Source organism: Sitophilus oryzae, unplaced genomic scaffold (genome assembly GCF_002938485.1).
Source record: "Sitophilus oryzae breed Bouriz unplaced genomic scaffold, Soryzae_2.0 scaffold_1621_pilon_pilon, whole genome shotgun sequence".
Lineage (NCBI taxonomy): Eukaryota > Metazoa > Arthropoda > Insecta > Coleoptera > Curculionidae > Sitophilus > Sitophilus oryzae.
In genome coordinates, this window is record NW_022146305.1 from 2,144,322 (window position 1) to 2,159,015 (window position 14,694).

Here is a 14,694-nt window from a genome sequence, read left to right on the forward strand (position 1 = left end):
ATGCACCACTCTGTAGACTAGAGTCTTCTGAGTTATTACTCTTATTATCTACAGGATTGCAACTTATAACGACCGTATATGTTTAAAATTAAAATATTTTAAAATAAAAATGTTATTTCTGTAAATAATGTATTTTATTTCCCTTAAAACTACTAACATTTCAGATGAAAGCAAAGAATTATTAATATAAAATAAAACACGGGTTTACTAAACTCATACTTTTATTAAAAATGTTTGAAATCCAGGAAAAAGTATTATTTTTTCTCTTTTTTGGTCCAAAAAGTTGAGAATTTCAACGTGATTGTGGAATAGGTCTGCTACCACAGTCCACATCTTTGATATAGTCACAAGTCTCTTTTTCTATTTGGTAGTACGTGTTTGCTGGACAAGTAACTTTAACAGGCTTTCCATAAGCACACTCGTAGAAGCTAGCGCAGTCATCCAAGTCAGCAATCAGTGTGATGTATTCACCATCCTCTGCTGGACATTCTGAAGCTGTATAGAAGAAATGATATTTGCATTATTATTTTTTGTGTAATTTCAATAAACTAAATATGTCGCAAATAATATAATAAAATTACTTTACCTGGTTCAGCAAAAGAGACAGCAATTAGGACAGAAAACAGCAAAGCAATCACGAATGATTTCATGGTTAAATTATTGTTCGGTTTTTGCCAATAATATATGTTTACACAACAAAATAACAACTTTAACTGCACTTGGCAAATATTAGTGGGGCACTTTTATACTTACAGTTTATTTTTAAATTATCTTATATTTTTATTTTGTATTAATTACACTTGCACAGAATTAAGTGCAAGATATATTTATTTTTACTTAGTACTGCTTTTGAGTGGGTCTTTAGTACACAGTAATATACACAAATAAGATTTAATAAATTATTATTACACTTGTTCTGAAAAATGTAAATTTTAGAATTTATAGTTTTTAAGTTCTTTAAACTGTATTGAAAAATTATTAATTTTTCAACTTTTTTCCATTAATTCAAAAGGGTTGGTTTATTATTTTTATAAAATATCATTAAGATATCTTTTTTTTTACAAATATAATGCAACAAATAAAATATAATATGATAGTAAACAATTCCCAGTAAAATCTTATTAAAGTTTTCAATCATTTTTTTTAATCCCTGACACTTGTATTTGTCAAGTTTGGATCTTTTTTAGGTTAATGCCAACAGAATGTTTCGCAAGATACTGAGAAACAGTTCATTTTGAAAAGACCTTTATCGATAATATACTTTAAATTTGTATTGTAGGTTTTTAATTTAGCTCAAAACATATACAAGTGAATACATTACTACAAATTCTAACTTAAAATTATGTACTAGATTAGATAAAAATTGCTTTAAATGTTTTAAAATCTCTTGAAATACTAAAAAAATCGAGTACGCTATAGCATATTATCTAATCTTGTATGATATACAACTATAGTGGAAAGTGTCAACACAAGAAACACTAATAATCTTTAAAAATACGTGTCTTGGACTGTACATTGGTATAATCTTCGTCAGCAGTGATAGAATAATGGGCATTTAAGTGTTTGAACAATTAAACAATTATTTATTATTATAATTAAATTGTTATTCCCAAGCAGCATTTGGGACAACGTTGTGTCACGCGACCAAACGTCGGGGCGCAACGTCGCCACAACCTCGTGCCAACCCTAGTCTGCACTAGTTTGGAGAATAATTTTTGGGTCGAAACGACGTTGGATACCGACGTTGGCTAACAGCCTAATTTAGTACAAACTGCAACGTTGTTTAAAATCCTAATTCACAGAAATACAAAACTACAATAATATGGCGTCTAAGTCGCGTTTTATCCTAAATTAGGATAATTATAGTAAAAATATTATTTTTATGATTTAGTTAGAGACATATGCCAGATGGCAGTAAAAGAAAACAAAACAAAAGTATTTAAGTGTGGAGGATGTTTGAAGATCATAATTATTGAAACACTTTAACCAACTCTGTAACTCGGTACCCAAGGCAAAAAATTTAAACGCAAACAGCTTTATTGATAAATGTATTGTTTCTGCTTTGAAAAATACTAATGGGCCTTAAAATTAAAGAAGTTTTAAAAAATTTCTTGAAATTTTTTTTAGTAAAATGAGAATAATTTATTCGCGGTCGAAAAAAAATTGTTTCCGCGTGTTGTTTAGGGTCAAATATTTCAAGTTAATGTATTCAAAAAGCAGGAATTGCTATTTTATGAACGAAACATTTTCTTATTCAACAACATGACGGCTTTCACTTTTTTGTTTTGGAGATTAAGATGGAGTAGTTCGAGTAGTCACATACTGGACTAATAAAGTCGCAGTTCGGCCTTAACAGGTAGTATACTAGTCGCAAGATTGCCTAATTTAGTCATCCTAGAGTCTAGCTTGTACCGCCCTCTATATTCTAAATAAACGAGGGAGTGGATAAAGTATCGGTAATATGTCGATGTATATTTAAATTTAGTTTTATATGTGCCTTTCTTACGTCCCATTTTAATTAAGTTTTTTATAAAAACAAAAACAGCACTGAACTGTCTGACTGAACAGAACAATGAAGTGAAAATTTAAGATTTAAGGTTATGGTTCAATACAGTTGCAAAAAGGTAGTAGCTCGACGTCCTACCAACGTAAGAATAAGGAAATCTAAACAACGTTGGAATTAGTAAAACAGACGACGTTTGCGCAACGTTGGAATAGGTCCTGAAAGCATTGTAACTACGTTGTCCGAATAACCTAAAGATCACTTAAGCAAAAAAGATTACAAGACAACGTTTATTCGACGTCGCAGAAGCTTTTACTTTGTTGTAGTACTAGTTTAACGTCGGCACAACGTTACAACAAGGTTTACATTTATTTTAATACGGTACGGAGCTAACTATTTTTTGTAACTAATCCAACGTTGTGTTTAGTAAACATGTGGTCGCAAGTCGTGAAAATGCTACTTGGGATTCTATTGAAGATTTACAAAAAACTTTTGGCAGGACCAGCTGTAGTGGGACTGAGTGTTGTTGACCTAGTACCACAATCCACGGTACTGGCAAGTTTACAACGGTTGATGGTTGTGTCGAAGTACGTTCCAACGGCACAATGGAATTTGTGGGCTTTTCCATTACTGCATTCGTAGAATACTGAACAATCTGTAGGGTCTTCTAGGTAGGTCGGGGTACCATCTTCGTGACCAGGACAAACTGAAAAATATTAAATGTAAAATAGTTAAATTAAAAAAAATCAGTAGAAAAATAAAACATATAGATTATACCAAATAAACTTTTAGCGACGTCATTCAGCGTTGCCAACTTTTACATATTTTCTTTTAATCAAAATATTTTAGAAAACAAAAATTTAGTAAATATAAATATACACTGAAAAAATATTGTTCGTAATATTAATGAACATTGATTATTAACTGTTGTTTCATTGGGACAATGATTTTTTTCATTAATATAATGATTTGTATAGATCGATGTCCGATTTATTAATACTATGAATCTAATTTCATCAATGTAATGAAAATCTGGTTATTAAATTAATGTAAGATTTTCATTAATTTAATGAACGCGTTCATTGTCCCAATGAACGCGTTCTTCAGTTCATAGAGTTAATGAATTACTTTTCATTGTGCCAATGAAATCGTTCATCGGCTCAAAATTAATGATTTAATTCATTATATTAATGAAATTTTTCATTATATTTATGTCGACTTTTGGTTCAGTGTATAAACAGTTAAAATATTTACATCAACATAACTCAATTCCTTAACAGCACTTGAAGGACATAAAAGGCCATTTTCATCTTTCAGTTTTCCCGTTCAAAATATCCTTATAAGGTTGCGATGAGTTTTTTGTAACGGCTATTAAGCTATCTTGTACCCACTTCGCACTAAAAGAGGTTCTAAAAGAACAATGTTCGACTGCCAGGTCTACTAGTAATTTTTTAAGATTAAAGTATCACAAAACAATTCATTTAAACCAAAACGGGTAACACAAAGTGTCAAAACAAATGACAATGTCAGGAAATAAATAAATAAACGTTTCAACTTTTTACAGCAGAACTACCACCTGAATCCCTAGCGAGAAATTTAAATTCCAGTTAGTCAGCCCTGCGCCGATTATGTCCAAGGTTGACCGAGAACCGATCCTGGGACGGTAATTTCTAGTCGTCCACTTATTGTTTGAAAAGTTTGATCGTTTCTCAAGATTAACAAATGAATTGACTGATAGGAAATTACCGTTCTAGGACGGTTCTCTCGTCCGGTTGGAACAAACATATTATATAAATATACTTATTATTGTTTAACTATTTTATTTAATTACGCTTTGTATATACCTACCTGGTTCAGCTAAAGAAACAACAATTACTACACAAAACACTAATGCAAAAACTACTGACTTCATGATTTTGAATAAATGCTTTTTACAGATGTATGTTTACAGATATAGATTCAAAATAAAATGTGCTTAATAAATTTTAGAACTGTACTTTTATACCATAATGTATTTTTTCTTTAAATTATCTTATTTTTATTTTGCAGTAATCAATAGCTGCATTACATTTATTTCAGATATATTTATCATACTTCAATATTGATTTTAATTGAATAATTTATACAGGGTGGAGTGGAGAAATTACACTAAAATTACAAAATATTGATTAGTATATTTTAAGTATATTTAAATATCAACAATTCAGATCTGTTAAAGGCTTGTGCCAATGAATCTCTTAAAATAATGTCAATTAAATAATATAAATACAACATAAGCAATCAAGTCATTTCCCTTGATTATGGATTGGAAATGGTGGAGATGTTTTTGAAGGCATCTTGGTGAATATCAACAATGGGCCCCAATTTAACCATGTCCGTATCTACTACGATTTCCGAGATACCAATGCTCGTACCTCGAATTTGCAGCACCCTATATAGTGTATTGAAATTACTAAAACAAATAGTATACAGTATTATTAAATTTTATTATTAAAAAATATCAAAATTGTAATCACAAAACTTAATAGGTACCATTTTAAACAACCATCATTACATTTTTAGAATATTCTGAATAATAATAATTTTGATTAATCTTTATACAGGGCGAGTCTTAAATAAGTGCAAATACTTTTATACAGGGTTGTTCACCACATACGACACGGAGTATTGTAATAAACGATTAGATTATTACAAATTGTAAGTTTTGGGTTCGTTGAAGGACTATTAGAGCTACAATTTAAAAATACTTTTACAAGATACAGAGTGTCCCAAATAAATAAAAAATATCAAAGTTGTATTTTTTTAAATGGAACACCCTGTATATTATTACATTTTTAGTTTCTACGATTAAAATAAAGGTAAATTTGATTATGAATCTAATTTCATCAATGTAATGAAAATCTGGTTATTAAATTAATGTAAGATTTTCATTAATTTAATGAACGCGTTCATTGTCCCAATGAACGCGTTCTTCAGTTCATAGAGTTAATGAATTACTTTTCATTGTGCCAATGAAATCGTTCATCGGCTCAAAATTAATGATTTAATTCATTATATTAATGAAATTTTTCATTATATTTATGTCGACTTTTGGTTCAGTGTATAAACAGTTAAAATATTTACATCAACATAACTCAATTCCTTAACAGCACTTGAAGGACATAAAAGGCCATTTTCATCTTTCAGTTTTCCCGTTCAAAATATCCTTATAAGGTTGCGATGAGTTTTTTGTAACGGCTATTAAGCTATCTTGTACCCACTTCGCACTAAAAGAGGTTCTAAAAAGAACAATGTTCGACTGCCAGGTCTACTAGTAATTTTTTTAAGATTAAAGTATCACAAAACAATTCATTTAAACCAAAAACGGGTAACACAAAGTGTCAAAACAAATGACAATGTCAGGAAATAAATAAATAAACGTTTCAACTTTTTACAGCAGAACTACCACCTGAATCCCTAGCGAGAAATTTAAATTCCAGTTAGTCAGCCCTGCGCCGATTATGTCCAAGGTTGGCAACAATGATTTTAAAAATGGCGCCCTCGATTACGTAACTAAAAGTATAATTATAGTTTTAAATTTTAATTTAATAAGTTAGAAATTTTTATTATGAGCTACACTTAATTATAATATATAAATATACTTATATATTATTGTTTAACTACTTTATTTCAATACGCTTTGTATATACCTACCTGGTTCAGCTAAAGAAACAACACTTACTACACAAAACACTAATGCAAAAACTACTGACTTCATGATTTTGAATAAATGATTTTTACAGATGTATGTTTACAGATATAGATTCAAAATAAAATGTACTTAATAAATTTTAGAACTGTACTTTTATACCATAATGTATTTTTTCTTTAAATTATCTTATTTTTATTTTGCAGTAATCAATAGTTGCATTACGTTTATTTCAGATATATTTATCATACTTCAATATTGATTTTAATTGAATAAATTTATACAGGGTAGAGTGGAGAAATTACACTAAAATTACAAAATATTGATTAGTATATTTAAGTATAATTTTAAGTATATTTAAATATCAACAATTCAGATCTGTTAAAGGCTTGTGCCAATGAATCTCTTAAAATAATGTCAATTAAATAATATAAATATAACATAAGCAATCAAGTCATTTCCCTTGATTCTTCTTCTTCTTAAAGTGCCTTCTCCATTCAGTGAAGATCGGCAACAACCATGGCAAATTCCTCTCTATTTTTCGCTCTTCTCAGCAAAGTATGTGAGTCCAGGCCTGTCCAATCTCTGATGTTCTTCAGCCAGGAGCATTGCCGTCGTCCGGGTCCGCGCTTTCCCTCAATTTTACCCTCGATGATGAGCTGAAGGAATTCATACTTGCTATGTCTCATGATATGGCCCAAATAGGCTGCTTTCCTCTTTTTTATTATGTCGAGGAGTTCTCGGTCCTTGTTCATTTGGTTTAGAACTCGTTCATTCGAGACACGGTCAGTCCATGGTATTCTCAGCATTCTGCGATATACCCACATCTCCCTTGATTATGGATTGGAAATGGTGGAGATGTTTTTGAAGGCATCTTGGTGAATATCAACAATGGGCCCCAATTTAACCATGTCCGTATCTACTACGATTTCCGAGATACCAATGCTCGTACCTCGAATTTGCAGCACCCTATATAGTGTATTGAAATTACTAAAACAAATAGTATACAGTATTATTAAATTTTATTATTAAAAAATATAAAAATTGTAATCACAAAACTTAATACCATTTTAAACAACATTCATTACATTTTTAGAATATTCTGAATAATAATAATTTTGATTAATCTTTATACAGGGTGAGTCTTAAATAAGTGCAAATACTTTTATACAGGGTTGTTCACCACATACGACACGGAGTATTGTAACTAAACGATTAGATTATTACAAATTGTAAGTTTTGGGTTCGTTGAAGGACTATTAGAGCTACAATTTGTGAGTATCCCAAATAAATAAAAAATATCAAAGTTGTATTTTTTTAAATGGAACACCCTGTATATTATTACATTTTTAGTTTCTACGATTAAAATAAAGGTAAATTTGATTAAGGTTTATTATACTTAAACCTTACCGTTTTTGAAATATTTTCAATTTTGTGAAATTGCAGTAAAAATTTTAAAGCTTCATTTCTCCAAGGGTATCAATGTTTTTAATACTAAATATTTAATGAAGTTTATTTATTGATCAGTTATTGTGTTGCAATAATAAAAATAATACTACCTTATACAGAGTGTCTAAAAATTTATTTTAAATAATTATTAGCTTCAAACGGCAATAACTTCTTTAATTTAAATGGAATGCCCTGTATATTTTAGGAGAATCAGATGCACAATTAAATTGTCTATCAAATTGTATTATACCATTTTTTACCTATCCCTTCAAGTTTTCATAGAAAATGCATTCTCTTATAATTTAGACCTCATTTATCAATATATCCATGGAATACTGACATTTTAGATTGTTTTTAAAGCAACAAATGTACAAAATGTACAGACTAGTAATATTATCGTTTTCAGCAAAACGATAATATTACTAGCCCATTTGTATGCAAAAAGAAAACTATTTAAATCTTTATAAAAGAGTATATACCATTAATTAAATATAACACCATTATTTCCGCCCATATACTAATTAATGACATACTTAATTGTGTTCGTTAATAAATTATTATAAATAAATGTGGATTTTTGAGTCAGAGATCAATATAATAATAAGTTATCAAATTAAAGTCTTTGTTGTTATAAATAAGCATTTATTAAAAAATGAAATATCATTTTTAAGGTGTTACTTTTTATCACACTGTCTAATGCCCATACAAAATTCAGTTTTTTAGTATTTGGAGCAATTATTATTAATCAATGCAAACAGTCAGTTAATGTAGTTTGAATACTGGATCATATTAATTGGTCCTCTTTAACAAATATTTGAACAGTTTTTTTTTATTTTTTAATGAAATAAACGAATTATATCGACAATATTAGTATCTGTACTCTTTAAAAATTTGATACATCTTTAAAAATAATCTAAAATGTCAATAGTCCATGGGTATATTGATAAATAAGTTCTAAATTACAAGAAAATGCATTTTCTACGGAAACTTAAAGAGATAGGTAAAAAATGGTATAATATAATTTGATAGACAATTAAATTGTGCATCTGATTCTCGTAAAATATACAGGGTGTTCTATTTAAATTAAACAAGTTATTGCCGTTTAAAGCTAGTAATTATTTAATATAAATTTTTGGACACTCTGTATAAGGTAGAAAAATTTTTATTATTGCAACACAATATCTGATCAATAAATAATCTTCAGTAAATATTTGGTATTAAAAACTTTGATACCCTGGGAGAAATAAACCCTTAAAATTTTTACTGCAATTTCATAAAATTGAAAATATTTCAAAAACGGTAAGGTTTAGGTGTGATAAACCAAATCAAATTTACCTTTATTTCAATCGTAGAATCCAAAAATAGAAAAAAATATAACTATAATATTTTTTACTTATTTGGGACACTCTGTATCTTGTAAAAATATTTTTAAATTGTAGCTCTAATTGACCTTCAACGAACCCAGAACTTACAATTTGTGAAAATCTAATCGTTTAGCTACAATACTCCGTGTCGTATGTGGTGAACAACCCTGTATATATATTTTAGAAACATTCTAAAATATACAGGAAAATTTAAAAGATCAACATCTTTTTTGCAAAAAAAAATAAAAATATTTGCACTTATTCAAGACTCAACTTGTATATTATTTTAGTTATTGTAATTTTTTAAACGATGCATTAATTGATTTGAGGATTTCTTGGATATTGGTTGTTTGCTGATCTTGGCAACTTTTGATGTGGTTTCCCAAGGTTCGTGGGTGCTTTCTGTTGAAAACCAAGGTGGAGTCGTTGTTGGCGGGGATTCCGTTGTTCCAGTGAATGAAGTCGTGACTTCACTTGTTGGTTCTAAAGTCGTACCTTGTGAGCTAGTGGGTGGTTCAGGAGTCGTTGGTCTCGTTCCGCATGTTACGTCTTCAGCAAAATTACATACGTTCAGTGACTCGTCGTAGTAGGTTCCAGAGGGACAAACCAAACGTGTAGCTTGGCCACCGTTGCATTCGTAGAAAGCTCCGCAATTGTAATCGTCTGGTAGGTATATCGCTGGATCTGTTGGCTCCTGTGACGGACATACTGCAAATAATAGTTCAATTTCTAGATATAATGAGCAAAACCAATTGTAACCGATGGTAATTTTGGCAAGGTCAAGCCCTAGATTACTAATTTACTTGTACGGGTACCCTTCTCTATTTCTTAATTGGTCTTTGGTAAAATGATTTTATTTTGGAAAGAGCTGACATCGGTGATCAAAAGACTAGAAGATCAAGTCCAAAAAGTAGGCTTAGTAATTTTTGGAGTTTTCAGATAGGGATTTTGGGAAGGGATGATGTCTACAAATAGATTCTGAGAGAGAGAAACGATAGAAGAAAGAAAATACTGAGGAAGATTTTTGCAGGAAAGAAGATAGACAACATATGGACCAGAAGAACAAATGAAATATTAAAGCAACTATATCGGGCAACGAGTATAACGAGAGCAGTAAGAGCACAAAGACTGAGATGGCTGGGATGCATTGAAAGAATGGCTGAAGCAAGAATTCCTAGTTTGATAATGAAACGTGAAATAGGTGGAAAGAGAAGGAGGGGTAGACCGAGAACCAGATGGAAAAAGGATGTCGAAGAGGACTTGAGAAGGATAAGAGTGGATGGAGGGACAATAAAGGAAAAAGACAGAAACAAATGGAGAAAGATAACCAATCAAGCCATGAGTCTTTTAGGCTTTTAGAGCCATTAAATAATAAATAAGAGTAGAGCTTAATTGTAAAAAATTTCAACTGGGCTACAATTTATTAGAAAGTTTAGGAAAATTTACAATTTTCTTAGAAAAAGTCTATTTTAAAGTTGAATTAAATTCTATGTTCCTTTTGGTGTAGATTTTTAAAGTACATTAGTAATTTTTCTATTAAATTTAATAAAAAATAATATTATCTATTTACCTGGTGGAGGAATCGTGGTTTGAGAAAATGCTATATCAAGTAATAAAGCGCCGAAAAATAAAATTCTGATCATTTTAAAAGTAGAAAAACCAACTTATATTTGTTACTAGGTACTTATAGAAGCCAGAATAAATTTTCATTTTCTTATATACTGCTTGTATCGAAGAGAGAATTTTTCGAAAAAAATCAAGGTAAAAGATATAGATGCACTTGTAGTGCGTTTATATTTTTTCTTTGATTAAGTAAATGGAATGATAACATGTTAGGTATATATTTTTATTTAGTTCAAAATCAATGAGTGGCGAAATATACAGTGACTGACTCACAGATTAATCACGATCCTGCTCAAACCACTCAACGTAAAAAGCTCAGTTTTGGCATACAGGTTGATTCTGGAGTGTAGAGGTTCGATAAGAAGGGATTTTTCGAAATTCCAGTTCTAAGGGGGTGAAACCACCCCTCAAATATTACAATATTTTTTATTTAAAAAACGGTCAAGTTTCCGAAAAAACGCTTAAACACGTATATTTTATTTTCATTTTTTAAATATTTTAAAATTTTTTAAAAATGTATACAGGGCGTTTCGAAAAATCTGGTCATTAATTAATAACGATCCTGCTTAAAGCGCTTGTTGTAAAAAGCTGATTTTTGGTAAACGGATTGACTTTAGGGGGTAGAGGTTCGATAAAAAGGGATTTTTCGAAACTCATATTCTAAGGGGGTGAAACCACCCCTCAAATATTAGAATATTTTTTATTTAAAAACCGGCGAGTTTATCGGAAAAACTTTTAAACACGTATATTTTATTTTGTTGTTTTACATATTTTAAGATTTTTTAAAAATTTATACAGGGTGTTTCATAAAATATGACCATTGAGTAATCACGATTCTGCTTTAACTGCTTGACGTTCAAAGCTGATTTTTGGCAAACGGATTGACTGTGGGGTGTAGAGATTTGATAAGGAGGGGTTTCTCGAATCTCAAATTCCAAGAGGGTGAAAACGCCCCTCAAATATTACAATATTTGTTATTTAAAATACGGTTAGTTTTTCGGAAAAACGCTTGGACACGAACCATTTATTTTGTTTTTTTTTCATATTTTGAAATTTTTTAAAAAATCATACAGGGTGTTCCAAAAAGTTGGGTAATTGATTAACCACGATTCTGCTTAAGCTGCTTGCCGTAAAAAGCTTATTTTTGACAAACGGATTTTTCCAGTATGTTAATGGAAATTCTTGCTTTGCTTTATCATCACCATTACAAATGATTAATTCGACGGGAACGAAGTCGCGGGTACACGCTAGTTAAATATAAATAAATTATTGATAATACTTCGGTTGCTACTATTATTTTGAATTATTTTTTATATCTTTGGGTCTATAATCGGGTTTTCCAAAAATAGGAACTTTGTTTATACATATGTTACGTATTAATAAATAAAAATATTAGGTCTATAAGTGTTTTTTGATATAGCTGTGTCAATAGTAATAAGTAATTGACACTCAAGTACTTTAAGTGACTGAAAAAATTTCAATGAATCCAAAAAAAAATTAAGTAACTAAACCATTTTTTTTTATAAAAATTTATAAGTTATTACTATAATTTTAATTATGAATGAGACTGTAGATATGTATTGATCTCTCTATATTTTTTTTATTCTAAATTATAATTTATATCTTAGAGTTTTAAAATTACATGAGATGGGATTTGTGTTCCAAGAGTACAATGTTTTAAAATAATTATTTTCTGCCTTCATATAATACCATACAGGGCGAGTCTTAAATAAGTGCAATTACTTTTATTTATTTTTAACAGGAGATGACAATTTTTTAGTTTTCATTTAAACAAAATAATAAAAACAGGTAAAGAAAAAAATAAGTTTCTTTTATCGAGATCTACCAGCTTTAAAAATATTTGCACTTATTCATGACTCACTCTGTATAATAATTATTACAGAAAACACACAACAAATCATAACATATTATTTAATTTTTGCTAAATTTAATATTATTTTTCATCGTCTCTTATATTGTTAATTAAAAAAAAACGTACTTGAAACTATAAAGTAATATATTATTTAGCAACAATTTAATTAATAATATTGAATATCCTGGCGCATTCGCCCAAGATTTGTAATATATATATTTGTTAATAATAATTATTAGTTGCATAGGTTACTATACTACTTATTAAATTTTTGGTTTGAAGAGAGTAATAACTTTTCGTCCATATCTGTATAAAACTACTGAGTAAAGAAATATACATTTTGACTTTTTTACGTAAAAAACAGCTTGGTAAAAATCGCTACGGGTAATGGTTCACGAGATATTTGGAATCTAAATTATCAATACCTGTCATCATTGACATAAATTAAACATGCTGACTAAATAGTTATTATAGATTGAAATCATAAATTTGAAATGTTTTTGTGCCAAAAGTTCAACAAAAACTGAAAACATGGCATTATTTTTTCGCAGAAAAAAATATGATTAATTTAAAAAAATAAAAATTTATTATTTCAGTCAAATAACTAATACCGTGCTGGCAACTGTTACTTTTGGGTCGGCATTTACATGTGTGGAAGTAAATCGTATAGGGATCTTAAAAATTAAAATAAAAATAAAACTTCTACACCCTGTATCTCGGAAACCGAGCATTTTAGTACATACATTTATAGAACTTTTTATCTGCAGAATATGCTGCCGAAGTTTCCGGAATACAGTTCGGACCACCCTGTATAAAGGGTGTTGAAGTGTGTCGAACAGTTTTGATATTCTGAAAAATTCAATCTTCTAACTGGGAAACGGTAATATCGAAAGTTTACTGTGTCGATGCTTAAAAAAAACAATCGATATTTTAATATATCGATAGTTATGGACATCTCTATTTTCAATTAATTTAAAAATATCGCAAATGCATATAATTTGATCGCGTCACCCTTCGTAATCTAATCCAGTATCGATAATTTTTATGCACAAATCGATTTTTCTCGATAACCTAACCGCATATCACGTTACTCGAGCGATTGTAATTCGCTACGAGTGAGAACAGTCGTTGGAGAATTCGATTTCATCGCATTGGAAAAATAGAAATGAAAAAAAAGTGAAGGATTGACGGTCAAACGTGCCGATGATGATCGTGATCATTGAGCGTAACTATTTATTTAGACTCACTATTGATACAGGGGCAAGTTGAATAGTACAACTTATTGTTCCTTGATTTAAGTAAGAACAACAGAGAACAAGAACAATAGAACAATTTTAGTAACAACACTGGGCTTCTAACAGGACACTTATCCCATGCAAAATATTATACAGTCAATATTTACTTTATTTAGCATACTGAAACTTATATGCAGAATTTATAATAATGTGTGTAAAGAAAACATTTCGGCAAAGTCTGGGGTTTGTGATAAAACGATTTCCGGAAATAATTGACACTGACTCAGGTCTATTTCTTATTTTTTTCCATAGCAACTGTTAAAATTGCCACAATATTTTTTCTACTCGTAATAAATTCCTTGAAATAATAATAATCTGAATATTTTTTAAAACGTAAAATAAAAATAATTAAAAAAAAAAAAAAAAAAAATGATTAAATTTAAATTTTTAATATATTAAAAATATATATTATTATTTTATTTATTTTTAATTTTTTTTTAATTTTTTTTTTAAAATTTTGATTAAATTTTAAAACACAATTTTTTATTAAGCGAAAGTGTCAAAAGTTGACATATGATATGTTCAGAATGTCATAAAATCAAAAGTTGTAGTCATTTCCGATGAAACAGGAAATGACTAAAAACAATTGAATGCATCAATCAATCCTAATTTATGTCATATACTAACATACCAAATCTCGTTTTTTTTAACTGAAAAAATAAAAAAGTTATAGGGGTGAGCCACTTTTCAGACGCACCCATAATCATGAACATTGGCGATTTTCGTCATTCGATATAAGGGACGTTTTAATCATCAACAAAAATAGCTCAAAAACAAGGATTCAAAAATATAATTTTCTCACAAAATCAAGACATTTAATCCTTTAAAGGTGTATATATTCTGAATCTACATAAAATTTCCAACAAATGTTGAAATTTTCATAGTTTTATGACCATGTT

The 14,694-nt window shown here is 29.3% G+C and overlaps 2 protein-coding genes across 2 annotated transcripts; both read right to left on the minus strand.

The window, feature by feature from the left end:
• Positions 1-203: 203 nt before the first annotated feature.
• LOC115880420 (chitin-binding domain protein cbd-1-like) lies at positions 204-741 on the minus strand. The gene is made up of 2 exons (XM_030897616.1): positions 587-741; positions 204-495 (listed from the first exon to the last, which is right to left on the minus strand). Exons 1-2 carry the CDS (start codon positions 648-650, stop codon positions 293-295), a joined length of 267 nt encoding a protein of 88 aa, XP_030753476.1. The 5' UTR covers positions 651-741; the 3' UTR covers positions 204-292.
• An 8,487-nt stretch (positions 742-9,228) lies between these two features.
• LOC115880294 (mucin-2-like) lies at positions 9,229-10,814 on the minus strand. Its single transcript, XM_030897478.1, has 2 exons — positions 10,575-10,814; positions 9,229-9,712 (listed from the first exon to the last, which is right to left on the minus strand). The coding sequence occupies exons 1-2, from the start codon at positions 10,645-10,647 to the stop codon at positions 9,291-9,293; spliced, it is 495 nt and encodes a 164-aa protein (XP_030753338.1). The 5' UTR covers positions 10,648-10,814; the 3' UTR covers positions 9,229-9,290.
• Between the last annotated feature and the right edge of the window lie 3,880 nt (positions 10,815-14,694).

Bases quoted from the DNA above. Each gene is read 5' to 3' on its own strand.
- LOC115880420 (XM_030897616.1), bottom strand. From the start codon at position 650: ATGAAATCATTCGTGATTGCTTTGCTGTTTTCTGTCCTAATTGCTGTC. The intron at 496-586 runs GTAAAGTAATTT...TCTTCTATACAG, and splicing joins TGTCTCTTTTGCTGAACCAG to CTTCAGAATGTCCAGCAGAG.
- LOC115880294 (XM_030897478.1), bottom strand. From the start codon at position 10,647: ATGATCAGAATTTTATTTTTCGGCGCTTTATTACTTGATATAGCATTT. The intron at 9,713-10,574 runs GTAAATAGATAA...TATTATTTGCAG, and splicing joins AACCACGATTCCTCCACCAG to TATGTCCGTCACAGGAGCCA.